Source organism: Lampetra planeri, chromosome 27, assembly GCF_965212315.1.
Source record: "Lampetra planeri chromosome 27, kcLamPlan1.2.h2, whole genome shotgun sequence".
NCBI classification, from domain to species: domain Eukaryota; kingdom Metazoa; phylum Chordata; class Hyperoartia; order Petromyzontiformes; family Petromyzontidae; genus Lampetra; species Lampetra planeri.
Window position 1 is genome coordinate 10672963 of NC_136133.1, and position 27847 is coordinate 10700809.

At 54.9% G+C, this 27847-nt stretch overlaps 2 protein-coding genes across 2 annotated transcripts in view; both read left to right on the forward strand.

Annotated features, from left to right (window-relative positions):
• The first annotated feature begins 1606 nt into the window (after positions 1–1606).
• On the forward strand, positions 1607–18138 carry LOC144727931 (uncharacterized). The gene is made up of 5 exons (XM_078607060.1): positions 1607–1688; positions 6989–7332; positions 8918–8966; positions 9616–11944; positions 14527–18138. The coding sequence occupies exons 2-5, from the start codon at positions 6993–6995 to the stop codon at positions 15274–15276; spliced, it is 3468 nt and encodes a 1155-aa protein (XP_078463186.1). The 5' UTR covers positions 1607–1688; positions 6989–6992; the 3' UTR covers positions 15277–18138.
• A 3682-nt stretch (positions 18139–21820) lies between these two features.
• Positions 21821–27847, forward strand: part of SNRNP200 (small nuclear ribonucleoprotein U5 subunit 200) — a 61996-nt gene continuing 55969 nt past the window's right edge. The window contains exons 1-7 of the mRNA XM_078607493.1: positions 21821–22174; positions 24053–24216; positions 24969–25140; positions 25376–25568; positions 26428–26483; positions 27085–27183; positions 27574–27726. Of these exons, the coding sequence (XP_078463619.1) occupies positions 22130–22174; positions 24053–24216; positions 24969–25140; positions 25376–25568; positions 26428–26483; positions 27085–27183; positions 27574–27726 (882 nt within the window). The 5' untranslated portion in view covers positions 21821–22129. The remainder of the gene's footprint in view (positions 22175–24052; positions 24217–24968; positions 25141–25375; positions 25569–26427; positions 26484–27084; positions 27184–27573; positions 27727–27847) is intronic.

Genomic DNA, 27847 nt, shown 5'->3' on the forward strand with positions numbered 1-27847 from the left:
CATCGGTGTAGTGTCTGTGATTTGTGTGTGTGTGGAGCGACTGCGTGGGGGAACGCGTGCTGTGGTGTGTGCGCTTGTTAGGTTATAATCGCCTGCAGGGGCGCGCGCGTTTTCGCCGCCGTGTTAGCATTAGTGATGGTGTACGCGGGCGTTTGTGGAGTAACTCCGTGTGGCTGTAAGCCAGCAGCTTGAGTATGTCCCTCAGAGAGGGCGCTAGCGCGGTCGGCGGGGGCCCGGCGGGAGCCGACCAACGCGGTGGAGGAGGGAGTGGAAGGGGCAGACATCGCGCCTCACCTGCCTGGCGAAGGCGGTGGGGTGGACGTGGCCCCCACAACTACATTAACCCCCCTTGCCCCCACTTTGGTCGTCGCACCTGATTGGCTCTCAGTGACGACGTCACAGTTACTCCCCTCTAAGACAAAAACGTGAGGATTTCTCCACAACTCTGGCTGTCTCCTGATGATGCCGGTTGCAATTACCAGCGAAACGTCAGGGTACTCTGTAAATGTTGTAGTGAGTGTACTCTCCAACACATAACCGGTGTGCTGAACTCGTAACTAACTTCCACGTTTTGTTTCCGTGACAAACTTTACTAATTGGCTATCTCGCGTGGTGGTGGGTTTAACGACATTCATATTTCCGCGATCTAACCCAAAAAAAAAACTCTTTTGGCCAATAAAAGCCGACTGATCGGGGCCACGGTGGCGAAATGTTAACTGCCTCGCCTGCTATGCAGAAGGGCGCGGGTACGATCTCAACCCTGACGCCTGCTGCTGTATATTTGGAGTTTGCGTATCTCGCTTTCCCCGTGCTCGTGGTCTTTTTTTTCCTCCGGGTCCTCCGGTTTCCCCCTCCACATTTAGAATCAACATCACGCGTTTAGAGTTTGGAAGCCACAAATGTCCACGTGATAAGCCACTTCGTTGAGCTGTCATTTGTGGTGAAGTCGCTTCTGAAAAAGAGCTTGGTTTCAATTAATTAAAGACAACGCGTTTTTAATTGTTCAGATTGCCGTGGCTGGGGCGCTCGAAGCTGCCGCGTTAAGTGGTCGCTCAGAGTTTCAGCGACGTTCTAAGGCGAACTGGCAAACGACATAGAGGGGCCTTTGTTTACATATGGGCAGATCATCAGTATTGGTTCAAGCAAAGCCCGACCGCTGCTGATGAGACCAGTGCCTGCCTATACACACCTGGGCAGCTCACCTGCATGGGATCAAGTGAGCCTGACTGCTCATGATGAGACACTGCATGTCGAAACCAGTCGCTGCCTGTCAACATCTGCCAATTCACCTGCATGGGATCAGGCGAGCTTGGTTCTGCTACTGATGAGACCAGTGCCTGTCTATACACACCTGGGCAGCTCACCTGCATGGGATCAAGCGAGCCTGGCTCTGCTACTGATGAGACGCTGCATGTCGAAACCAGTCCCGACCTACAAACTACACGTCAGTCCAGTCGGTGAGTGACGTCACCACACAAGCGTAAAATGATGTCACTCGTTAGGTCCGCGCGTGAAGTTACGTCACCGCGCAACGTCGAACGGTGGAGTGACGTCATCGCATTGGCACGGCCCGTGGCGTGACGCCACCACGTAAATCCTACGTGGCATGACGTCACCGCGTACTGCGTCGTGACGTCACTCGGGCGGCCTGCCCCGAGGAGCTGCAGGCGGAGGAGACCGTGAGGCTGGTGAGGCTGATGGCGGGCGGAGCGGAGGCGCGCGTGGCGGGGAGAGTGAGCGAGTGGGGGGGCCCGGGCCGGCGAGGGAGACGCGGCGAGGGGGTCGCGGCGAGGGGGTCGCGCCCCCGGGGCCCGCGGGACTCGGCCCCGCGGGCCCCGCGCGTCCTGGGCCCCACGGCCGCTGCTTTGGATCCCGTAGAGCGGATGCGCGCGGCGGCGACTCCCATTAGACGAGGCGCTCGCGGCGGTCGCCCAGCAGCCAATGGGAGGCAAGCTGGCGGTGGCACGCGCTCGGAGCAGCTGAAGTGGACTGCGAATTGTAGCGCGAGGATAGACCCCGGGATAGGGGTCCCGGGTTTAGAGGTCCGGGATGTCGAGGTCCAGGTCTCAGGGTCCCGGATGTCGAAGTCCAGTTCTCAGGGTCCCGGGTTTAGAGTTCCAGGTCTCGGGGCCCCGGATTTAGAGTTCCAGGTCTCAGGGTCCCAGGTTTAGAGTTCCAGGTCTCGGGGCCCCGGGTTTAGAGGTCCAGGTCTCAGGGTCCCAGGTTTAGAGTTCCAGGTCTCGGGGCCCCGGGTTTTGAGGTCCAGGTCTCGGGGTCCCGGGTTTAGAGTTCCAGGTCTCAGGGTCCCAGGTTTAGAGTTCCAGGTCTCGGGGCCCCGGGTTTAGAGTTCCAGGTCTCGGGGCCCCGGATTTAGAGTTCCAGGTCTCAGGGTCCCAGGTTTAGAGTTCCAGGTCTCGGGGCCCCGGGTTTAGAGGTCCAGGTCTCAGGGTCCCAGGTTTAGAGTTCCAGGTCTCGGGGCCCCGGGTTTAGAGGTCCAGGTCTCGGGGTCCCGGGTTTAGAGTTCCAGGTCTCAGGGTCCCAGGTTTAGAGTTCCAGGTCTCGGGGCCCCGGGTTTAGAGTTCCAGGTCTCGGGGCCCCGGGTTTAGGGGCCCAGGTCTCGGGGCCCCGGGTTTAGGGGCCCAGGTCTCAGGGTACCGGTTTTAGTGGTCCCGGGTTTAGGGGGCGCAGCTGTCGGTGTCCCGGGTGTCGATGCCCCAGGTTTAAGGGCCCAGGTTTCGAGGCCCGGGTTTAAGGGCCCATGTTTCAGGGTCTCAGGTATCGGGGTTTAGGGTCCCGGGTCTCCGGGTTTAAGGCCCCAAGGATCTCGGTCCTGGGTTTCGGGGCCCATGTCCCTGGTGTAGTGGCCGAGGTCTCGGGTTTTGGAACCTTGGATCGGGGTTTAGGGATCCGAGTCGGCGCAGTTATGAACTTGGGTGTGGAGACCTGGGAAGTGGGTTCATATTCCTGAACCTGGATCGTGGTGTTAAGAGACCTAGGGTTAGGAACCCGTGTTTTACAACCTGGGGTAAGAGACCCAAGTAAACGGGGTTAGAGGCCTGGGTTTCTGGTCGTGAGTTTAGGGTTCTGGATTAGAGCCTGGGTTTCAGTGTGAATGCAGTTTTACAACATAATTGCTATTATTAAGTGTGTTTTTAAATCTGTAATTATGAGATGATTTGGAGTCTGCCTTCAAAAGGAGCTTCTTAGCTCAGTGGGCTTAACTCGAAAATTCACTCCTGATTTTGTTAAAGTTCTGGGGTTTTGCAACCCGGAGTTAAGTATGCAGGGTTTACGTTCGTGTTGAGAAACATGAGTTCATGGTCCTGGGTTTATGGGACTGGGTTTAGCAACTTGAGTATAGGGGCCTGGATTTAGGGATCCGTGTTACGCTTTCTGGGTTTAGGTTTCTGTGTTTAGGGTCCTCAGTTCAGGGGCTTCGGTTTAGGTTCCTGGGTTTAGGATTCTGGGCTTAGGGGCCCGTTTAGGGTGTTGAGTCAATTTCAGCAATCATGACAAATTATACTGAGCAACTATAAGTCAGCCCGCCATCACTCTGACACGGCTGCTGCGTGGAAGGAAAACTAGGGTATCCGTGTTTGTCGTTGTGTTTGTCGTTGTGGTTGGTGATGTGGGTGTGTAGTTGTGTTTGAGCGGTTGTATTTGTGTGTAGAAGGTGTTATTCTTTGGTTCTTTTCGGTTAAGTCACGTCTAAAAATAAAATAATAAATTAAAATAACATATTACGACGTTTCGATTGCAACACAAGCAATCATCATCAGGTATAAAAGAAATAGCAACAAAAATCTAACTAGAAAACTATAGACAGACATACAAGCAAACAGACATCACAACGGCACACAGCAAGAGGACACACATCGGCACAAAGAGAGGGGTCGTTTCTGTGACGGTCCCTTAAATATAGAGAGGGGGGGGGGCAGGGATGGAGAGAGGGAGGGGGCAGAGAGAATTAGCATATCAATGAGTGTACGGCCACGTACTCCTGTTGCAAGTAAGATGACAATGTGGAAGGGGCACGCAAAATTGAAAATTAGGAGACAGGCACACGAAAATTAAATAACCTAGCAAAATATCGAAATGTGATGTAATACAACACAGAGAGTCGGTTAACACACAATTAACGCATAGCCTGGTTGATTACGTGTTTCAAAATTTGCTAAGTTAGAATTTTAAGTGTGAAAATTCCGAAGAGAGGACACAGGCAGAGAGAACAAATAGCCAGAAAGAAAAAGGATAAGCTTAAAACTTCCCCGTAGAAGTGGTTCAATCTTAATTTAGGAGCTTTCGTGACTGCAGGAATTATTCTTTGGTTCTTTTCGGTTAAGTCACGTCTAAAAATCAAATTTAAAGAAACGTTTAAAGAAACGTCGTAATATGTTATTTTAATTTATTATTTTATTTTTAGACGTGACTTAACCGAAAAGAACCAAAGAATAATTCCTGCAGTCACGAAAGCTCCTAAATTAAGATTGTAGAAGGTGTTGTTACACTGGTCTGGTTGTGGTTTACGATTCTGCTTTGTGCACATGTCGTGCTTGTCATTGAACATTTGTTCACGGTTGTGGTTGAAGAGGTTGTGTATGGTCGTGTTTATGTGCTTTGTGTGATGTATGATTGTTCCAGTAGTTGGTGTTTATGGTCCTTGTTTTAGGGTCTTGAGTTTAGTGATGAGGGTCTAGGGTCCCGGACTTGTGGTCAAATAATTTAGAATTCTGAATTTAGGGTCTTGGGTTGAGGGCTTTAGAGTGCTGGGTTTAAGGTCCTGAGTTTATGGTTCATGGACCTGATTTTACGGTGCTGGACTTCTAGTCGTAGGTTATAGGAGCTGGGTTTATGGTCTTGGGTTAGGATCCTGGGTTTAGGGTCCTGGGTTTTAGGTCTTGGGTTGAAGGCTCCGGGTATAGGGTTCTAGGTTTAGGGCTCTATGTTTAGGGCTATGGGTTTAGGGTCCTGGGTTCAGCTTCCTGGGTTAAGGGTCTTGGATTCAGGGTTTTGTTTGAGTTGAGTTTATTTTATTTGTTACATGGATGATCCTGTTTATCCATTGTCCTGGCTATTTTACAAAGGAGATCCGTGGTGCATGAGCACACACAACAAAGTAATACACCAATAGTGCAGAGAACGAGTACACTGTCCTTAAAGATGATTGCACAACTTACAAATGAATATTTAACGGTTGTATATTAACACCTGAATTAAAAAAAAAACGTGTAAATGTAATATGAGGCGCCAGAGAAAGTTAGGTACACTTGCGAGAGTAACTCCTATATTTTAGTCTTAACAGAAATATAAGCACACGCCAATTGTAAGAGATGATGCAAACGTAGGAGCAAGAGGCGCCAGAAATAAGTTCGGTATATTTGCAATTATGCTGTGTGTTGGTTGAATATAAAAATAAAGAGGGCAAGTGAAGAGAGGGAGCTTTAGATTAGCGGCAAGAGTTTGTAGCGTGTCGCATCAACACGTAACTTTTTCTTTTTACCAAACAAAGTTTTAGTGAATGGATTGTTTAGTAGTAATAAGGAGGTACCTCTGAGGCTATGGGAGGGAGAGGAACGAAGTGGTCCTTGAGGATGAAGACAGCTCTGCGGATGTCCAGTGTGGGGGACAGACTTGAGTTCATGTACAGGTTGCAATGACGAGTTTTGTGGGGGGGGGGGGGCGTCACAGAGAGCGGAGTGGTTTCATTGAATGAGACCTTTTAATGTACATTAGTAAGATAGGCGGGAAATGGTGTCACAGTCGTCAAATATGGGCTTTAAATTTCGATTTAAAGCTTTCGTGACTGCATGGATTCATATTCTTGGTGTTTTCGGTAACGTCACATAGAAGGGAAATAATACAATAATAAAAATAAAACATAGTAAGATTAAAATATATATATTTTTATAATTTTATTATTTCCCTTCTGCGTGACTTTACCGAAAGAACCAAGAATATGGGCTTTAACTTTATTGAAACGGAGTCGAGGTGGAATACAGCGTTTGTTTCTGTATAGGAATCCATTTTTTTTGTTGGCCATGTGGTCGATATGGGTCTCGAAGACAGTTTAAATTCCAGGATAATGCCTCGAGATTTAAAGTTGTCGGCCTGCTCAACAAGGTTCGAGTCCAGAGCCACGATGTACGTAGGTGGTGAGGCAGGTTTGGGACACCTGGAGAATAACAACGTTGGAGTTTTTACCGTTGAGGACCAGCTTTAGGAAATTAAGGTGAAGATTATCGAAGTCCTGTTGTAGTGGCGTGCATTTTATGTTTGTATGTTGAACTTCTATTGCACCGTACGTAGCCAACCGTGCTACTCGGAGTTGCAGGGAAACATTGGTGAGTGAGGATGGGTGCCCGGGATAAGTGGCGAGCAGTGATGAGTGAGATGGCGAGTGTAACTTTCTGACCCACCTTTTGGACATCTGTGAAAAAGAGACGAATAACTTTATAGATTTCTCCAGGATGAATACAGATTATGATTGTGTTAATCATAGATAATAGTGTTAAACGTTGGTCAGGATTTTTGTGAGTGTGTTTCTGGGAGTGTTAATGAATCATGATGATTGATGGTAAAGTGGTGAGTAATGGTGAGCTTTAGTGAGTAATGATAAGCATTGGTGAGTTTTTACAAGTGTTAGGTGGGAGAAATGGTAGCATTCATGTGGCCCACCACTTCTTAAGTGTCTCATTGCACGACTAATATCATCGCTTCGGCCTTTTTGAAAAACGTTCATATATACGATTTCAAATAAGAGTGTAAATCCTATCTGAGTAGGACCTCCATTCCGAGTGTATCAACTCAACGTGGAAGGCCTCTCGCATGCATAGTGCGACGTGCCTGCCAAGTGTTGACATCAAGAAAAGATTGACGTTGCGCTGCAGGAAACCCAAACGGCAGAAGGCAACTGATTTTGAAAGTAATGGTGAGCGTTAGTAACTTTTGGCGAGTGTTGCTGAGTAATGGTGGACTCTGTTCTCTGCAGGCCAATGGAGCCAGAGCTCATCACTTCGATGACTTCACAGCGGGGGATGCCCCTCTCCTCACAGCAGGGGGGGCCCCTTCAAGACCTGGAGGCCGAATCCCCGGCACCACCCCCTTACCTTGCCCCGCCCCCTTACCCAGATCCGGCCGACATGATTGGTCTAGCCGGGTGTGACATCCCTCCACAAGGTCCGCCTCTGTACCTGGCTTCGTGTAATATCACACACATGGCCCCGCCCCCGTGTGATGTCACGTTCCTGGCACCTCCCCCGGCACCACCCCTGCACATGGAGGAGCAGGAGGCTCCATTGGATCTTTCAATGAGCTCCCAGGACAGGGTGACAGGTGAGTGTGTGGGTGTAAGTGTCTCTGAGTATGTGTGTGTGTGGGGAGCGGTGGCTCAATGGTTAGCGCGCTGTGCTGGGAGCCCGGCGACCCGAGTTCGATTCCCACTCGTGGCCAACACCAGTGACGAATATCTTAACCGGTCATGAGCCTCCCCTAAGTCGACTCGGCCACCAGTACCTGGTGTGATGTGTAAAAATTTCCACTGGGGAGACAAAGGCGGCCGGGAGTTGTGTTAGCCACCCACCCCTTCGTGTGCTGTGCCAGCCTTCGTAGGTGCTATTTAACAGCACTTGCCCCAACAGACTCTTCAGGCTACAGGGAGATATTTGTGCACAAGGGGCTGATAATCCCTTCACCTTAGGTTAAATCATGGAGAAAAAATAAGCTTGTGCCAGAGAACACAGAGAGACAGGTGTCTATGATGTCTTCTGGACAAACCCCATTTTGCAGTCAGAAGACTGTACCCCCTCACCTCAGGGTCCCCCAGAAACAGCAGGAAACCACTGCGGTTGGTCACGTGGAATGTTCGATCGGCATTGGAAAAATTCTAGCCTGACTACGATCCATCCTGGGTTTAACCAAGCTGGATTGTGTGAGACGCTCACAAATCCTTGAAAAATCTGGGCAAAGTTCCGTCGGTGAGCTCCTCTGGCAAGCAAGGCTGCATTGGCTGGGTCATGTAGCCCGCATGCCCAGCCGCCGCATGCCCAAGCAGCTTCTGTTTGGCCGGATAGAGGGCGCTAAATGAGTGCGGTACGGGTTTGGGAAGAGATTGACTGTTGTAATATAGGAGGATGTGGAGCTGATTGGACTTGTGGATGACTGATACCAGCTGTGTCAAGATCAGTCTTTGTGGGGGAGGAGGCTTGTGAAGGACGCTACTGGGAAGTTGGAGACAGTCGCCCTCCAACAACGAACGCAGCGGAGGTGGCACAGTGGGGAGCACAGTTTGTGTATCTGCCAGTCATCCCAGTGAGTCAATTCATGGCACCTAGGTCTGTCCTGTGAGCTTCTGCCAGCAAGCCTTTCATACTCCTACTACGTAGCCTCAACATGCACCGAGACTGGCACAAGCATTGTCACTGCCACTTAGTGGTGAATGGCGGCTGTGGTTGTATGTATGTTGAACTGTATGTATGTTGAATTGCTTGCGCGCACCGTATGTAGCCAACCATGCTAATCGGATGAGGACCATGCTAAATCGAAGGTGCTTGGTTAAACCCAGGTGTGTTGTGTCGGTGGAGTGGTGTTGCAGTGGTTACCGGACTGCGCTACAATCCCGGCAACCCAAGTTCGATTACCGATCAAGCCAACATCAGTAAGGAATATCTGAACCGGCCCGGAGCCCTCCCCTAGTTCCACTCAGCCTAAAATGAGTATCTGGTGCAGTGTGTAGTAAACATCATATGCGAGACAAAGGTGGCTGGGCTTGGTGCTGGCCACCCACCCTCTCTTGTGCCATGGCGGGCTGGGTACTCGCAAACAGCACTTGTCCCCAACAGCCTCAAGAGGCTACTGGGGAGATCTCTGTCTTTTTGTGTGTGTGTGCATACGTTTTGTGATTCTGACTTCAACCCAACAGATGAGGCCCTGGATCTTTCCAGACGGACGTGCAGATCATCAACACATAGGTGAAGGAAACACACCACACGTAAACACACACCACAGTAAACACACGCCACACACAAACACACACCACACGTAAACACACACTACACGTAAATACACCACACGTAAACACACACCACACGTAAACACACGCCACACACAAACACACACCACACGTAAACACACACTACACGTAAATACACCACACGTAAACACACACCACACGTAAACACACGCCACACACAAACACACACCACACGTAAACACACACTACACGTAAATACACCACACACAAACACACACCACACATAAACACACACCACACGTAAATACACCACACGTAAACACACACCACACGTAAACACACACCACACGTAAACACACACCACACGTAAACACACACACCACACGTAAACACACACACCACACGTAAACACACCACACGTAAACACACCACACGTAAACACACCACACGTAAACACACCACACGTAAACACACACCACACGCAAACACACCACACGTAAACACACACCACACACAAACACACCACACAAACATACACCACACGTAAACACACACCACACATACACCACACATACCATGCACACACCGTCCGCACACCACACACTCTCACCGTCCCTCATCCCTCCCCTCCCCGCTTGCGCTCCCAGGACCCCTAGTGTGTGGACCATGCCGGCAGCTCCGGATCTCGGCTCCAAACCCATGTCGCTCTCGGTTCCGGACCCCGGCTCTTTGCCGGTGCCAATTGTGGGGGGCGGCCCCCTCGAGGGTTTCCTGTCGCGCTTGTGCTGCCAGCACCAGCGGCTGCTGCTGGGCCTCCTCCGCTACGCCACCAACTCCCGCGCCGCCATCGCCGCTGCCGGCGGCGGTCCCGCCGTCGTTCGACAAACGATCGGCACCGCTGAGGAGCCGGGACCGGTGCCCGGCAGTTCGAGGGAGCCGACCGCCGACCTGGTGATGACGCCGGCGCTCGGCTGGGGCCCCTCCGGCCTCGCCGGCCTGGCCGGCGGCCCCACGTGCGACGGCGGCGTCGCCGCGCGGCTCTGCGAGGAGGACTCCGGCGGCCGGGCCACGGCGCCGTTCGGCGTGAACGGAGGCGGCGCCGCGCCCATCCACTTCCAAACACCGGGGCAGCCGCCGTGGCTGCCGGTGCAGGCGGTGCAGCCGCTGCGAGCGCGGCAAGCGGATGCGGGGGGTGCCAGCGAGGCCGGGGCTCGGCCCGTCGACCCGCCGCCGGCGCCTTCCTCTTTCCCGGGCGGCGTCGGCGAGGCGGAAGAGGGGGAGGGGGCGGCCGGTGTCGTCGAGGGGCCGGCGGCGACCACGGAGGAGGATGGCGCGGAGGGATCGACGGCGCCCGGCAAGCGCTCGGCGAAGAAGCGTAAGAAGAAGAGCCGGCGGAGGACGGCGGCGGTGACGGTGGCCGGGGAGGGGACGGAGGCGCGGGCGGGCGGGCTGGGCCGCGGCGCCGGCACCGGCACCGCCCGCAAATCGTTGGCCCCGGGTTGCGCCCGCACCACCTCCTCGATGCCGCACCTCCTCCTCCAGCAGCAGCAGCAGCGGCAGCAGCGGCACCGGCGCCGCCACCGCCACCATCACCGGCGCTGCGGCTACGAGCGGCCGAGCTCGAGCGAGGCGGCGCAGTGCGACGTGGTGTACGTGAGCCGCCCCGTCGACCCCCACGGCGACGGTGCCGGCGAATCCGCGGAGAACGCGGCGGGCTCCGGGAATGACGGCGCCGACGGCGACGACGGCGCCGCCGCGGTGGCTCCCGCGGACGCCGGCGTCTCCATGGCTGCGCCGGCGCCCGCGCCGGTACCGGCGCCGCCGCTGTCGCCGGTGCGGTGCTACGGCAAGCGCTCGGCTCGCAAGAGCACGCGGGGCCACGTGAGCGGCGCCGGCGGCACGTGGGAGGTGCACACGGTGCGCGTGGCGCGGGCGGCGCTCATCGGCGTCCCTGACGTCGGGCGCCGGCGCGCGCTCTCCGACAATAACAGTCGCTCGCTCCCCAACAACGCCGGTGCCGGAACGGGGACCGGCGGTCACCACCGCCGGCGCACGCCGCCGGCGTCGTGCCACGACGCCGACGGCGCTCTCTTCCCCGCTGCTGGCGAGCGCCATCAGGCGCCGTCGGAGAACGAGCCGGGGGGCGGCGGGGGTGGGGAGATCTCGAAGACAGCGGTGCCACCGGTGCCGGCGGGACCCTCGGAGGACGACGTGGTGAGAGTGGAGGACAGCGCCCGCGTCGCTCGGCCCCCACCGCGGGCGGAGCGAGGGGCGCGAGCGAGGATGAGGAGCTGGCGTGGCCTCCGTGCCGGTGCTGGCGCCGCCACCAATGCCAGGAAGACGGCACGAGGCTCCGGTCTCGTCGGCGCCAGCGCCGAGATCGCGGCGTCCCCCTCGGCTCGAGCTCCGCCCGCCTCCTCGTGCCAGATGGTGCCGCCCGAACGGTTAGCCGCCGCCGCTGTTGTTGCCGGTCCATCGATGCCGGCCGCCGAGCTCACGGCGACCGACGGTGATGGCGTCTCCCCGTCGTTCCTCGACCGCGCGGCTCCACCGACACCACCACCACCGGCGGCGGCGACCCTGGCGCCAACGGCCGAGTCCGGCGAGCCTTCCCATTTGCCCAGCACAGACTCGCTCGCCGACGCCAACCGCTCTCCCGTCCCACCGGCATCTCCGGCGGTGAAGGAGGAGGAGTCGGCGCCGCTGGTTAGAGCTGGGACAGAAGTGAAGAGGGAGGAGGAGGAGAGGAGGAGGAGGGGAGGAGACGCGGCGCCACCGCCCACGCCGGAGGTGGCGCCATCTTCTTCCCTGGGAGCTGGCGCGGGAGGGGGCCGCGGGGAGGCTGGCGGTGGAGGGGGGTGTGGGGGATCCCCTGCGGGGGCGGGGGTGGAGGAGGAGGGGGAGGGGGCGCACTCCACCCGCGAGACGCAAGCGGCGACGGCGGCGACGGCGCCAGCTCCTGCCACACCGTGCCCGGTGAGCGGGCAACACTCGGAGACTTCCGGGGACGCGGGGGAGGCGGCGGGGGGGGGAGGGGGAGGAGGGAGGGGGCGAGGGCGGGGCGACCCCCCCTGGAACGGCGCGGGGGGGGGAGGAGGGGGTCGAAGGGCGGGGGCCGGAGGCGGCGCGGGAGGCGCCGTTGTGGGCGGCTGTGCATCGCCGCCGCCCGCGCGAGGGCGCGCCGGTGGCGCCCGCCCCCCCCGTCCCCTCCCCCGCCTCCTCCTCCTCCGCTCCCCCCCGCGACGGCTCCGCACGCCGCTCGGACCGCGCCGGAGACGCGGTGGCGCGGAGAGGCCCCCGTGCCAGGCCGGCTCGGGGCGCCGGCGGACGCCGCCTGGCGGCCCCCTGCGACGGTGCCGAAGCCGCCGCGGCCGCCGTCGCCGCCGTCGTCGTGGTTGGAGGAGGATGAAGCGAACGCGGCGGCCGGCGCCGTAGCCTTCACCAGGGCGTCCGTTGAGGGCAACGGCGCCGAAGCGGCGGCGCTCCGCGCGCGGGGTCGCAGGCGGCGCCGGGAACCGGCGTCGCCGCACGACAAGAGAAAGAAATGCCGGCGCAACGAACTTCAGCTGCTGTCCATGGCCGACACGCGCAACGGGCGCGTGTGGCGCGATTTCCTCGACTCGGTGGAGACGGTGGCAGCCGTGCCGGCGCCACATCCCGACGCGGACATCGTCAGGGCGGCGCGGGGGCGACGGCACGACTCCGGGGAAGCCGGTGGGGGGGTTGGGGAAACCGTGGCGGCGAAGAGGAGTGTGGGGGGACCCCCTTCTCCCCCGGCATCGCCGGTGCCAAACGACGACTCGGACAAAGACGCGGGCACCCGCGGTGACTTTAGCTCCGATGAGGAGGAGGAGGAGTTTGAGGATGATTACGACGAGTTGGGCGACTACGATGAGGACGATGAGGAAGAGGATGTGGAGGCACTGCTCGCCCGCTGGATTCCCGCCGATTGCGCACGGCGCCTGCGAGCGCTCACGGAGCGCTACCACAACATGGCGGCCGGGTGGGTCACGGCGCCGGCCCATCCGCCGTCCGCCAGTCGAACCCACGGCGCCGAAGCAGAGGCCGAGCGTGAGCCGAGCACCGCCACCCCGCCGAGCCACGCCACCGGCGCATGCGCTCGCGGGGATGGCGACACGGGGGCAGCGGCGAGCGGTGCGGTGGACGGAGCGGCGAGCGGCCTGCCGTGCGTGAACGGCGCGTGTGAAGCGAGCGGTGCTGGGGCGAGCGTGGGGAGCGAGTGCGGCGCGATCGTCGACGGCGCGTGCGGCGCGATTGTCGACGGCGCGTGCGGCGCGATCGTCGACGGCGCGTGCGACGACAACGATGATGACGACGACGACGACGATGCCGACGACGCCGACGACGCCGACGACGCCGACGACGACCCCGCGTGCGGCGCGAGCGACTCGGGGGGCACGAGCGCGGTGAGCAGCGCCGGTAGCTCGTGCGGCGTAGACGGCGTGGTTTGGTCAACTCGTGGCCCCGGCGCCGTGCGTCTCCTCTTCAGCCGGCCGCTTCGCGTGTCGGATGTCCGCCGTTGGTTCCTGGAGCCGACCACGACGACGACCGCCGGCGGCGGCAGTTCTGGCAGCACCGGCAGCTCCGCGAGGCCGAGCGGGACCGGCGCCGAGACCGCGACCGCCCGGCCGGACCGGGGAGCGAAAGGGGGCTCGGCGCACCGCCACCGGGGCCCACGGGGATCGGCGCGGGCCCCGCGCAGGCCTCGACGGGACGAGGGGCCGGGGAGTCCCCGGCGTCGCCCGGCCGGCGCCCGCGTCGGCGCCGACGACCGCGTCGGGAAACACCTCAAGAAGTTCGCCGACAACGAGCCCACGCGCCGGGCGGGGGCGGCGGTGGGGACAGGGGTGGGGGCTGTGCGGGCTAGAGGGAGGGGTCAGGTGGCACCGCCCCCCACGGCGGAGGTAGCGACGAGGAGGGCGGCGGCGAGGAGGAGGAGGAGGGGCGAGGAGGAGAGTTCGCGAATCCTCCGCAAGTACCAGCACATGAGGGGCAAGGGTCTCCCCAGGAGGGGAGGCCCTTGTCACGGGAACGAGGAGCAGGAGGAGGGGGCGGACTCAACAAGGAGGCGACTGCGGACGACAACGACGATGGGGAAAGTCGATCACGAGGAGGAGGAGGTGCGGCCCCAGGGAGGGGTTAGCATTGCGCGGCGCGGTTTCCATCAGTCGTGAGCGCGCTGTTGTTATTTTAAAAGCGATGTTTCAAGCGGGGTTTGAAGTGTTGCAATGTTACTAGGCCTTTACTTGACACGTAGTAGGTCTTACACGGCCAAATTCATTCGTAATAAAATTTTGGGTTAAGCCACTTAATGATCTGGCTAAACTTTTGCCATGTTTCATCTTCCACCACCCGACACGAACAAAGCCAAACAATTGTCGCATCCTATGCAATCAGCTTTGCAATAATGTGCCCCTTTAAAATCGTCGTTCAGTGCCACGACGTTTTTAAAGGGTCATTATCGCACGAATAGTGCACGATTATATTGTCGTTGAGCCTAATGCAAGTTTCCTGACCTTATGCTCCGTGTGCCGCAGGCTGTGCCGGCGGTGCGAAGAGGAACCGGCAGCGACGGCGGCGGCGATGTCGCCGCTAACCGTGGAGGCGACGTCCCCACCGTGGGGCCCACCGAGACGAGAAGAACGCGTCGGGCGCCGGCAAATGCTGGGGTCGTCGTCGTCACCGGCACCCGGGAAGGACTGCGCGGTGCCGAGACGGCGGCGCTTAAGCGCCGGGAGATGCCAGCAAAGGCCGTGGAGACGGCCGTGCCTGCGGCAGCGAGGGGCGGCATTGGCGGCGGCATTGGCGGCGGCATTGGCGGCGGCATTGGCGGCAGCATTCGCGTTGACGACGATCGGCAAACCGTGCAATGGGCGGGGCCTGCGATGGCCACGAGACACGCCGGGAGGAATGCTTCGCCAGGCGGCGAGAGAATGGCTCGCGCGAGGGCCCACGGCACCGTCGAGGAGGCGGAGACGGTCCGGCGAGGGGCGCCGGGGGCGGGGCTGGTGCGGCGCTGTGGGAAGCCGGGCGGAGACCGCGGGGTGGGCGGGGGGGGCGGCGTTGGCGACGGCGGCACCAAAACGCAGCGGGGGGACGCCGCCAAAACTGCGCGGGATGCCGAGAAGGCCACGAGGCACGCTGGTGGAAGGCAGCGTGGCTGGGAGGTTGTGGAACCCTCAGGGGAGCGCGAGGCGTCGCCGCGCAGGCTCACGCGCAAGAGGAAGGCCGAGGAGGAGATGCTGGCAGCCCACGCTGGCCGTGCCGTCCTCCGCAGGGGGCGGTGAGCTGGCACCGCTCGGTGACGAGAGACTCGCCGGTGGACACGGGGCACACAGTGGGCGGACGAGGTGGATGTGTGGCATCTATCGCAGCGCGGAGAAGACCCGCCGGTTGATTTCCCCACCTGTCTTGACGTGAAACGGTCACTGTGTGCAAGTCACGTCGGTGCCGCGATTTAGTTTTTTTCTATTTATGAACTCCGGGCCGCACTGTAATAACCGCGCTGTGCCGTACGTTTCACATTGTATTAAGAAGCACAGATGAGAGAGGTCAAGCCACAATGTGGTGTGTGAGCCCTCTGTGGAGTGTGGAGAGTGGTATATGGTCAGCGGTGAGTGGTGAGTGGCGAGCGATGAATATTGAGTGGTGAGGGGTGAATGGTGAGTGGAGTGTGGCGAATGGTGTGTGGTGAGCGGTGAGTGGCGGTGAGGTGCGGGAAGCTATAAGCCCCAGGCTACTGTGGGCTTGCCTTCCCATCAACCAGAGGTGAGGAGTGGTGGTGGTTACTTATGCCCCCACCAAAGATGTACATCAGTGGAGGGATATAGGCAAGGCCGATGAGTCAGATGCCTTCTATGACCTGTCACAGGTGCGAGCGTAAGTGGCCCCTCATCCTGTTGGGTGACTTTAATGCCCGAGTGGGTCATGATACTGGCACCTGGGCTGGAGTGATTGGAAGGCTGAGCAGAGATGATCTCCCAAGCAAACTGCTGAGGGAGGGTGGCGTCGGTGCGCAGACTTCTGTGCCGGGAAAGGTCCTGGCAAGGATTATACACTGGTCAACAAAAAAAAAAATTTCTGGCCTGGACTTTTGCAGCTGTTTTAGACTAATTTCAGGGTGCTGATTCCAAATCTGATCTCAGATTTGCTCTATCACATCATTTTTTATGCTATCGGCATACCCCGTTTTCATTGATTTTACCCGAAATTAACTCTTGTCACTTATGATTGCAAGTTGTTGCGAGTCAGTGACTGCTTTAGTGTTAAAATATGGTGCTGTATTTTTAGGATAGTGTTTATATCATTTTATGTAGATATCCACATTTATTTAATATTTTTCTTCTGCAGTTTTTATTAAAAATGCAATATTTGATATCTCAAAAACCTGATGTGATAGACAAAAACTGATGCCAGATGTGGCATCAGCACCCTAAAATTACCTTAAAACCGTTGGAATACCTTATGCCAGAAAAAGTGTGTTGACCAGTATTATTTAATATCGCCTTGACAGGCACGTTGAGGAAAGGTTTGCGGAGCCTCAGTGTGGTTTCAGGCCTGGGCGGTCCTGCACAGATGCCATATTTTTGATCCGTCTGCTACAGCAGAGGTGTAGACACCTACATCTCTGCTGTATTGACCTGGTTAAGGCCTAAGATACCATGAATAGGCCTGGGCTCTGGGTTTTTTGTCATGCTTTCGGAGTCCCTGACTCTCTGCTCACAATCATTAAGGACCTTCATGATGGTGGGAAGGCCTGGGTAAAACTACGTTGCCGGGAGTTGGAGCCATTCCCTGTTCACTTGGCAATGCGATAGGGATGTCCTCTGGCTCCCACATATAACATATTTTTCGACTACGTAGTTCATTAAGCCTTCGGTGGCTGTACCGAAAAAAAATCTCTATTTGGTACAGATTCAATGGGAGGCTGATCGATGCCAGGGTGCGGTCAAGGGATGGCTCCCTATTGGTCAACCATGTTATATATGCTGATGATCTGGTGATTGCTGCTCACTCAGCGAAGGAGTTTGAGGCGCTGCTGCTGAACCTGGAGTGTGCCACTACGATGTGGGGCCTTACCATCAGCCCCACCAAAATTAAGCACCTACCTGGGTATTTTGTACCATCAGACATTCCACCCCAACAACTCCCAATTGGTGATGGGGCAGTTGTGGAGAGAGTGGAGAGTTGTCCATACCTGGGCAGTGTGTTTATGACCAGCTCCGTTTTGACAGCAGAGGTCTCCGAATCAGTTGATCGGCATTATCTTTTCATCGGCTGCGTAACGCTGTGTGGAAGTTACCTGGTCTGTTGCTCCACATGAAGCTTGGGTCTTCTCGGCCATGGTCATGCACTCCCCTCTCTATGCTTGCGAACATCTTCAGTGGTTAGAAACATTAAGGCTGGCTTGCTTACAATCCATCCTGGGCTTAACCAGGCTGGATTTTGTGAGGAGCTAACAAATCCTTGAAACATCTGGACAAAGTCCCATCGGTGGCTGGGTCATGTAGCCCCCATGCCCATCGGCCGGACGGAGGGGGCTAAACGGGCACAGCACGGGCTAGAAAAGAGATGGTGTAATATAGTACAAGAGGATGTGGAGCTCCGTACCAGCAGTGTCAAGATCGTCCTCTGTGGAGGAGGTTTGGGTAGTTGGAGGCAGTCGATGCTCACAACAACGAGTCTGGCACAAGTGCCATGGTGATGTCACCGCCACTTAGTGGCGAATGGCGGTTGTATTGAATGGTGAGGGATGTGTGCTGAGTGGTGAATGGTTCAGTGGTGTATGGTGAGCATTGAGTGGTGGATGGTGTTCAGCGAGCGGTGCGTGGTGTATTTATTTATTCCCAACCTCCCCCCGTGTCGTTAATGTCACCGTCTCCTGGAGGTAAGTTATTCATAACTTCAGCAATTGCCCAAGGAGCACGGAACATGGTACAGAGGGATTGGGCCCTGACACTTCATTTCTCTAGCCTGCTACCCACAGACCTGGGTAGCAGGCAAAAAAAAAATTAGATTTGCAATTTTTTCATAGTACAGTTAGAGGTAGGAAGCAGTGAAAACAGGATGTTTTATTCTTTATGGAATTTTTCTCAAACTGTATTATAGTGCACAATAAAGTATACACAATTTGTAATAATTTAAATCAATACCTCTGCATAGCGCCCAATTGTTAATTTTGGCGCTGCTGGTGCAGCAAGAAATGAGATTACTTTGAGCGACTAAACGGCCGCTGCGTGTGTGGCAGCCGCTTGTGACACCGCCGCAATGGCAAGACGGCAACAAAGATGTTTTTACCCGGCATTGACCACCGCCAAGGAAGGCACTGCGGGAATGACCTCGTTTACAGGGGCACCTATGGTCTCCCCGGCGGTTGCTTCTGGTGAATCAATCGCTGGTCTTTTAGCTGCTGCGGTTGCCACAGAGGACGAGCGTGTGCACTGCTGCGTCGCAGCCGGGGTGGTACCGGACAGCACGGCAGTCGCCGGTCAGTACGATCCTCATCGAGGCGCAGCAGCAGAAGCCCCTGAACGTCGTCGCGGAGAGTGGCGTGCCAGCTGTCATTTGCTGCAGCATGGGGAAGGAGCTGCGTGCACGTGGCATCATCCTGGCCTGTCGACGCGCCTCCATCGGTGGCCATGAAGTGACCAGTCAACTGGACGATGTAGGGCGGAGGGGTGGTGCCGCTTGTCCTGATCTACCCACCCATCAAATTCAGCCGTGAAAAAAATCTTCCTCTAAATCTTCATAAGCCACGAAAGATCTGTTTTTGAAGAGCCACGGATGTGCATTCCGCAGAAACAAACCTCAATTTTCTTCTTGGTTCTTTCGGTAAAGTCACGTAGAAGGGAAATAATAAAATAATGGAAATAAAACAAAATAAAATTCTCACGACGTTTCGGCCACAACACAAGCAGCCGTCCTCAGGTGAAGAACAGGTCTGTTGGAAAGACAGCGTCCGAATGAACACCACCAAGCTTGGCAGCGTATATTTAAGCTGGGTTAGAGGAGGAGAGCGCCTTGACAAATTAATTTACATATCAAATCGAAATTTAAACCTCAATTGCCTACTCCTTGGTTCTGTCGGTAAAGAACCAAAGAGTATGGATCTCTGCAGTCACGAAAACTTCAAATGGAGATGAAACCTCAATTGAGTGCACAGCTCCATTCAAAACAAGTGTTCTGAGTGGTACAATTCGGGTAACTAAAAGTGATGTGGTGAATCGGGATGTGACCGTGCGAGACGAATCTAATGACCGACTGCTGCACCACCCCTTGAAGCTGATTGTGGAGTATCTACGCGAGCTTTTTGCAAGGATCAAAAGTTATTTAATAAATAATAGTTTTATTGACCCTTTCTAGCAATAAAACAGGTGTTAAGATGATCGAACAGCAAGTAAGATACGTTTTGCAAGGTATCAAGTCTGCATTAACCACGCAGACAGCCTTCTGTATGGCCCCGTCTCGCCAGGCCAGAGAACACCCACAGGACAAAGACAATCTTGATTTGAAGCAGAACAAAGACAATGCCAGTCTCACAACACGGAGAGCTCGGGGTCCACCAGTTACATGCACGGGATACCTTTTTGTCACGATCAAAAAAGGATGGAAAACATATCGGATGATTATTGTGTTCACACCCTGGTGTGGCTTTAATAATGACAATTCACGACGTCCGCTGCGTGGTGCCTGGGCTGCTTGGAGGTGGAGGGCGGCACCTTGCACGGCACGGAGCGTGTCCCACCGTGTCTCACAGTGTCCCACCGTGTCTCACCGTGTCTCCCCCGTGTCTCACAGTGTCTCCCCGTGTCTCACCCCGTGTCTCACAATGTCTCCCCGTGTCTCACAGTATCTCCACGTGTCTCAACGTGCCTCACCGTGTCTCACAATTCACCTTTGCCGTGGCGGAAGGCGTCGTACTGCACACATTTGTTCATGACACCGTATGTGTGTGGGGGGGGGGGGCTGAAGCCCGGACCTGGGCCTCCCCTAGGTCGACTCAGCCTCAAATGAGTACCTGGTGCGGTGTGTAAACATCGCTGCCACTGGGGAGACAAAGGCGGCCGGGCGTGGTGCTGGCCACTCACCCCCTCGTGTGCCGTGCCGTCCTTCATAGGTGCTCGTGAACGGCACTTGGCCCAACAGTCTGTGAAGGCTACACGGGGAGTCTTTGTTTTTGTGGACAATGCCCCTTCATAGCGCACAGAAAGGCCAGAGAGGTAGTCGAGTGGATACGAGTCAAGAGACTTCACTTGTTTACGCCATGGGGCCCGTATTGAGTTATATTTGATTTTGCACCACTGCTAATGTAACAGCAGCGTATAATCAATAAGGACGAGTCAATATTGTGTGCACCAAGTGGAAGACTGACGTAAAGTCGCCATGGCGACCCGACACATCAACATTCACGTCTACTAAAATATCACCAGAGTAGGTCTCCATGTTTGGTGTCGGTGACCCTTGGGCCGCCATGTTGGGTGAGTGTCGGTGACCCTTGGGCTGCCATGTTGCGTGAGTGTTGGTACTCTTGGGCCGCCATGTTGCGTGAGTGTTGGTACCCTTGGGCCGCCATGTTGCGTGAGTGTTGGTACTCTTGGGCCGCCATGTTGCGTGAGTGTTGGTACCCTTGGGCCGCCATGTTGTGTGAGTATTAGGTTTTTTCGGTAAAGTCACGTAAGTAAAAAATTAAAATTCTGGGAGGTCTTGCCGCCGATGGTTTTAGAGAGGGACGTTTGGTTGGTTCAATTAGGTAAGTCGAACTCGTGATAATTTTGTTGGTTTTTTCGTTAGGCTATTAGTAGGATCGATTTTAATTTTGGAGTAACTCCCATCATTAAGTAGGTCCAGGATTTTGTTGTTGTATGAATCTTTATCCATGATGACCGTGGCATTGCCCTTGTCTGCCGAGAGGATGACTATATCATCTCTCTTTTTTAGGTCCGCGAGTTCAGAGCGTTCGTTTTTGCTAATGTTACTAGTGGGTTTCTTAGCATTTTGAAGAATAGTGGCTATTTCAGCTCTTGCTACATCCGCATGGATGTGTCCTATGCCTCTGAGGGCAACATCAATCTGAGAAATCACATCCTCTACTGGTATATATTTAGGGGTGACGGCGAAATGTAGTCCTTTGGCCAGTACCGTTTTTAGATTGTCAGAAATTGGGATGTTACTCTGATTAATAACGGTCTTGTTAACATCCAGCTTTGTGATGTGTGGCTCTGGTTTCTTCTTAGATAGGAGGTTGAATTTAGAAATCAGGTTAGCTTTGTATTTGGCTGAATGCTAAGAAACCCACTAGTAACATTAGCAAAAACGAACGCTCTGAACTCGCGGACCTAAGAAAGAGAGATGATATAGTCATCCTCTCGGCAGACAAGGGCAATGCCACGGTCATCATGGATAAAGATTCATACAACAACAAAATCCTGGACCTACTTAATGATGGGAGTTACTCCAAAATTAAAAACGATCCTACTAATAGCCTAACGACAAAACCCAACAAAATCATCACGAGTTCGACTTCCCTAATTGAACCAACCAAACGTCCCTCTCTAAAACCATCGGCGGCAAGACCTCCCAGAATTTAAATTTTTTACCTACGTGACTTTACCGTAAAAACCTGAGAATATGAATACTTGCAGTCACAAAAGCTTCAAATCTAGAATGTTGTGTGAATGTTGGTACCCTTGGGCCGCCATGTTGGGTGAGTGTTGGAACACTTGGGCCGCCATGTTGGATGGGGAATATGGTCATTCTGACTGCGCAGTGGTGGCCGACGGAAAGACGCGAGGCGCCTGCGCGCTTGCAATTGCAGCCAATGGGAGGCGAGAGCGCGGACCACGTGAGGCGGCCATCTTGAAATCGTGTTGGCGTCGTCGCAGCTCTCCCGCGTGAATGAGCGCGGATCGGAGGCAGCGTCTTTCCCCCTCAGCCTCTCGCTCCGTGTCTCTCCCCCTGAGCCTCTCGCCTTGAGCCTCTCCCCCTCGGTGTCTCTCCCCCTGAGCGTCTCTCCCCTCAGCCTCCCGCCTTGAGCCTCTCCCCCTGAGCGTGACTCCCCTCAGCCTCCCCCTCGGAGTCTCTCCCCCTGAGCCTCTCCCCGTGTCTCCGTTTATCTTCGTTGTCTCCCGTTCCAGCTGAGGCATGGCGGACGTGACTGCCCGCAGTCTCCAGTATGAGTACAAAGCGGTGAGTGATACGCAGGGACGCGGGGACATGCCACTAAATAAGCAGGCTACACACAGGAGGCCGCGTGGCTGATGGGATGTGGAGGGGGAGAGTTGTGAAGACGGAAGGCGAATTAACTTTCTTGATTCCACACCGGTAATCTGTGAATTGGTTTGTTTAATTCTCATTCTCGAGGATGCTTATGTCGCCAATTGTTGTGTTGGTGTGTGATTTGTTTACGCCGTGCTAAGCGTTGTGTTAATGATGCAGTGCTCGCACGTGTTGGGGCGTCATGCCGCGTGTGTCGTGCTGCACCACCTCCGTGTTGAGCCCAGCGACACGTGCGGCTGTGTAACCTGCAGTTATTGAGAGCAGCCTCATCACGCAAGACTCTTTCACGAGGGTCCTGGCAGAACGTTTGCAGTAGGTTGGCGATGTTGCTGCACATGCTGCTGTGTGCAATCCGAATTGTGTCATTCGCAGGTTCATTGACTCGGCATTGGGATGTTCCGTGTCGATGAACGGAGTGCGAGCGAGAGAATCAGAATATTTATCCTGGAGAAATACGATGAGCTATAAAGATTTTTTTCACAAATGTCCAGTATGTGCGTGTAAGAAAGTTACATCAACAAACAATACAACAAAAAACCGATAGGGGTGCAAAGGTATAGGAAAGGTAAGCAAATCGCTAAAAATAAACAAACTACGCCTTTTATTTTACCAGGTAAGGCCAACTGAGCGATTCGTTATTTTTTCAGAAACGACCTGGACACAAATCATAGCACAACGAAGTGGCTCATCATCCTCATCACCATCGTGTGGAGATGTCCAGCAGCCGAATAGAGAGGGTCACCCAGGGCCGTGCCCACGAGTGTGTTAACAAAACCCTTGTCACAGTCTGTCAAGATCAGTGTGGCCCTCAAAGTGGGAGACAAACAATCAAACATGTACATCATAGGCGACGTTTTGTGCTCCTTTTTCGTAGCACACACAGAAGCGAGTCGGCGTGGAGGAAAGTTGGCCTCTGTCCGAACAAGGCCCGTTGCACAGAACGTCGCCTATTGCAGGGGTTTTCAAACTTGTTTGGCTACTACTGTTACCTCCCTTGTTGGATTTGGTTTCACCCGAGCGTACCCCCCTTGGCTGACTTACCGTGGTTCCGAGAAATAAATGTGTGAATAATGAACGTCAATATTGTAACCAAAAGTCTTATTTTGTGAGGTATCCTAACTAGCTAGTAACTGCAATCGAATCAAACAAAATTCAAGGGACGCTTTGCACGCGTGACATGTGTTCGTGCACGCTGGTTACTCTTGGAAACCACATTGCTTACCATCAATGAGTTTAGAAAGGTCTTTTATATCGGTCTAGGTTACCATATGGATTACAATGTATCGTAGTTATTTTATATTGGCAGATTCATATATGATTATTCACCAATGTCCCCCATGCATGAAAATTTCACGCATTTTTATAAATCACCTCGTGTACCCCCTGGGACATTGCCACGTACCCCCAAGGGGTCCGCCCACCCCCGGTTGAGAACCACAGACCTATTGTTTCTATTTGTACCTCTTAAGGCTATGGTGTTATTCTGACCCGGAACGTGTCGAGATGTCGTTGTTAATTGTGCTTGTGCACCACCGCCAACGCAGCAGCAGCGGCAGCATCGCCACCAAATACAGATAGTCCCCGAGTTACGATGGTCTGACTTACGATATTTTTGACTTACGATGGGGTCGTCGTAACGCATCTCCATCGTAAGTAGAGAACTACCTGTAATACGTTGTCAAGCGTGGCACGTGAAGTGAGAGTGCAACCGCGTTAAGTTGATGGGCCAACACGCCGAGTGTGTTGGGCGTGCACACCCTGTGCTGACGGTACTGACGACGATCTCAGAACTCGAACCTGGTGCTGCAAGCCGACCGCTCGCTGATCGACCGCACACGGCGCGACGAGGCCACCGGGGAGGTGCTCTCCCTCGTGGGCAAGCTCACCGGCTCCCGCATGGGCGACCGTGCCATGCGCTCCAAGCCCGTGCTGCTCGAGGAACGCAGAGCCAAGTACGTTTGGAAGGTGGTGGGGGTGAGGGGGTGCATGGGGAGGTGGTGTTGAGAGGGTTTTGAGGTGTTAAATCTTAATTTTAGAGCTTTCGTGACTGCAGGAATTACTCTTTGGTTCTTTCGGTAAAGTCACGTATAAAGATAAAATAATAAATTAAATAATAGCATACGACGTTTCGATTGCAACACAAGCAATCATCATCAGGTATAAATGAAATAGCAACAAAAAATCTAACTAGAAAACTATAGACAGACATAAGCAGACAGATATCACCAAGATACATAGAGAGTAACACAGGCACAGAGAGGGAGATCGTCTCTGTGGCGAGGCCTTAAATAGACAGAGGGGGTGGTGTTGGTGGTGAGGTGGTAATGAGAGAGGGTGAGATAGTGGGAAGGAAGGGGGGTGAGGTCGTGATGAGAGAAGTGGTGGGGAAGGGTGGGTGAGGTGTGGATGGGGTGGAGGGGGGGTAAGAGCAGAGGAGGGTGAGGTATTGATGGTGAGGTGATCATGAGAGGGCTTGAGGTGGGGGTGAAGAGGTGGGAAAGGTGAGGTAGTGGTGAGAGGTGGAGGTTATGGTCATGGTGAGGGGGGTATCAATGTATTGAGCAGGGAGGTGTGCGTTCGGTCAGTGTTCTTTCTCCTTATCCCATCTCCCTGCTCGTATTATCTTTCCCTTCGCCGCTGCGCACTCCTCACGACCTCCTCCTCTTGACGCCCGTGCCCTCGGCACCTCTTCTCCGCCGTGTAGGCGACGTAAGCGTGACGAGGACCGGCATGACATGAAGAAGATGCGGGGCTACACGCTGCTGTCGGATGGCATCGACGAGATGGTGGGCATCGTGTATAAACCGCGCACCAAGGAGACGCGCGACACCTACGAGGTGCTGCTCAGCTTCATCCAGGCGGCGCTCGGGGACCAGGTACATCCATACGCGTATGCGCGTCCATGTGTGTGCACGAGACGGTGCCGTGCGTGTGTGCCTGTGCTGTGACTGTGCTGTGTGTGTGTGCCATGACAGTGCTGTGACGGTTCTGTGGGTGTGTGTGTTTGTGGCGTGACGGTGTTGTCGGCGTGTGTGCGCGTGATGGTGCTGTATGTGTGTGCCTGTGTCGTGACGGTGCTGTGTGTGTGACGGTGCTGTGCACATGCGGCAGCCGCGCGACATCCTGTGCGGCGCTGCCGACGAGGTGCTCGCCGTGCTGAAGAGCGAGAAGCTGCGCGACAAGGAGCGGCGGCGCGACATTGAGGGCCTGCTGGGGACCCTGGAGGACTCGCGCTACCACGTCCTCGTCAACCTGGGCAAAAAGATCTCCGACTACGGCGGGGAGACGCACACACAGAACATGGGTAACCTGCTCACCCGCACCGTCACGGCACCCGCCACGGCCACGACCCTCGTCATGGCCATGACCGTGGCTGTCATTTTTCACTTGTCTCTGTGTGTCTGTTCCTGTGTCTGTGTGTCTTCATGTGTCTCAGTGTGGCCATGAGTTAATGCCCGAGCGTGTCGATGTGTGTTGCATGTGAGTTTCTATGTATGGAGTGGTGGCGTAGTGGTGAGCACACTGCACTGCGAACCCAGTGACCCCAGTTCGATTCCCACCCACGGCTAACATGACAGTGACAAATATATGAACTGGTTCTGGGCCCTTGCTAGGTCGACCCGGCCTTAAATAAGTAGAGGTTCTTCAAAAAAACACGTAAAAGGAAATGTAGTAATTCGGAAGAAATGTGTAGGGGTATGTTTCGGACAGTCATTAAAACACTACTCCTAACCTAAAAATGTACACCTATATCACTTTTCACAATGCAAAAACAATAATAAACAACATAAATATGAAAACTATTGAATAATAATTGATTTAAAACTGTATTAATTAACCTTTTCACTCGCCAAAATATCTGCTGTATGTTGGAATGAGTGGCAAGGCGCTCCTGCTGCCACTGCAGGGGCACCATAACGCGGGTGTTGATGGATGCCACAGCCTCCCGGGTGGCTTCACGTTTGATGAGCTCGCGGCGTGTGGCTGTACGTGGTGCGGTGTGTAACAACAAAGGCGGCCAGGCGAGGTGCTGGCCACCCACCTCTCTTGTGGGCAGTGCCCACTCTTTCAGAGGTGCTTCACGCTAACAGTACTTGCCCCAACAGTCTGTTAAGGCTACTCGATGGGGGGGGGGAACTTTGCCTTTGTGTCTGCGTGTGCAGACGACAACATTGACGAGACGTACGGAGTCAACGTGCAGTTTGAATCGGATGAGGAGGTAGGAGCTGAGCCGGCAGGGACCACCATCACCATCCTCACTATCATCACCATCCTCACCATCGTCACCGTCGTCATCACCATCATCGTCGACGACATCACTGTTGTCACTAATACCACTACCACCATCGACACCATCACCATCATCACCACTATCACCACCATCATCACTATCACCATCATTAGCACCATCATCACCACCACTATGCCGTTTATCAACACCATCATCAACATCACCACTTTCACCATTAACACCATTACCATCATCACCGCCACCATGATCACCATTAACACCATCACCACCACTATCACTATCAACACTATTACCATCATCACTACAATTCGCACCATTAAAACCATTACCACCATCATTCCCATGATCATCATGATCATCATGACCATCATCACCAACAGCCATTATCACCATCAATATCACCACGTGTCCCGTGCGTGTGTGTCCTGTGTGCATGTCCTGTGTGCATGCGTGCACGTCCTGTGCTTTGCCACCATCAACGCCATTATTCCATATCACTGATGTGGGTTGGGTGTTGTGACGCGGTTGTGATACAGTTGTGACATGGTTGTGACGCGGTTGTGGGTAGGGTGGCGACGAGGACGTATATGGGGAGGTGCGTGAGGAGGCCTCTGATGAGGACAGCGAGGGAGTGGAGGCGGCTGAGGAGGCGACGCTGTCGGCCAATGTATGTCACACCGCACCTCGTCACACCACGTTACACCACGCCACACCATACACCACATGCTTTATATACCAAACACCGCGTCGTACCACACCAGACACGCACACCATAGTGGTTGTTGTGCTACGATGACGGGCCATCGCCCGAACCATCGCCCGTCACGTACCTTGTTTTTATGACCACGCGCACACAGCTAAACAACGTGCACACACGCAGAGTGCTGAGTTGTGTTGTCATTTGTGCACCACCACCAACACCACCACCATCACCAGATCATTCGTTTGATGGTGCTTGTTGGATAGTTTCTGTGGTGGTGGTTGTGTGGTGGTTGTCGCTGGGTGGAGCGGAGGACACGTCTGTTTAATTGTGTGGTGGTTATGGTTGTGGTTGTAGCTCGGCGGAGCGGAAGACATGCTCTCGGCCAAGAAGAAGGAGCTGCACCCACGCCAGGTGGACGCCTTTTGGCTGCAGCGGCAGCTGTCGGCCTTCTACGACGACGCCATAACCTCGCAGCGCAAGGCCGATGAGGTCCTCCACATCCTCAAGGTGTGAACCGCTCGCTCACTCGCGCACTCGCTCGCCACTTGATCACCCACACCCTCTCTTGTTGATCCCCGCGTGTCAGTGTCAGTCTAAGAATTGGTGGCGTATCGATCTCGTGCGTATC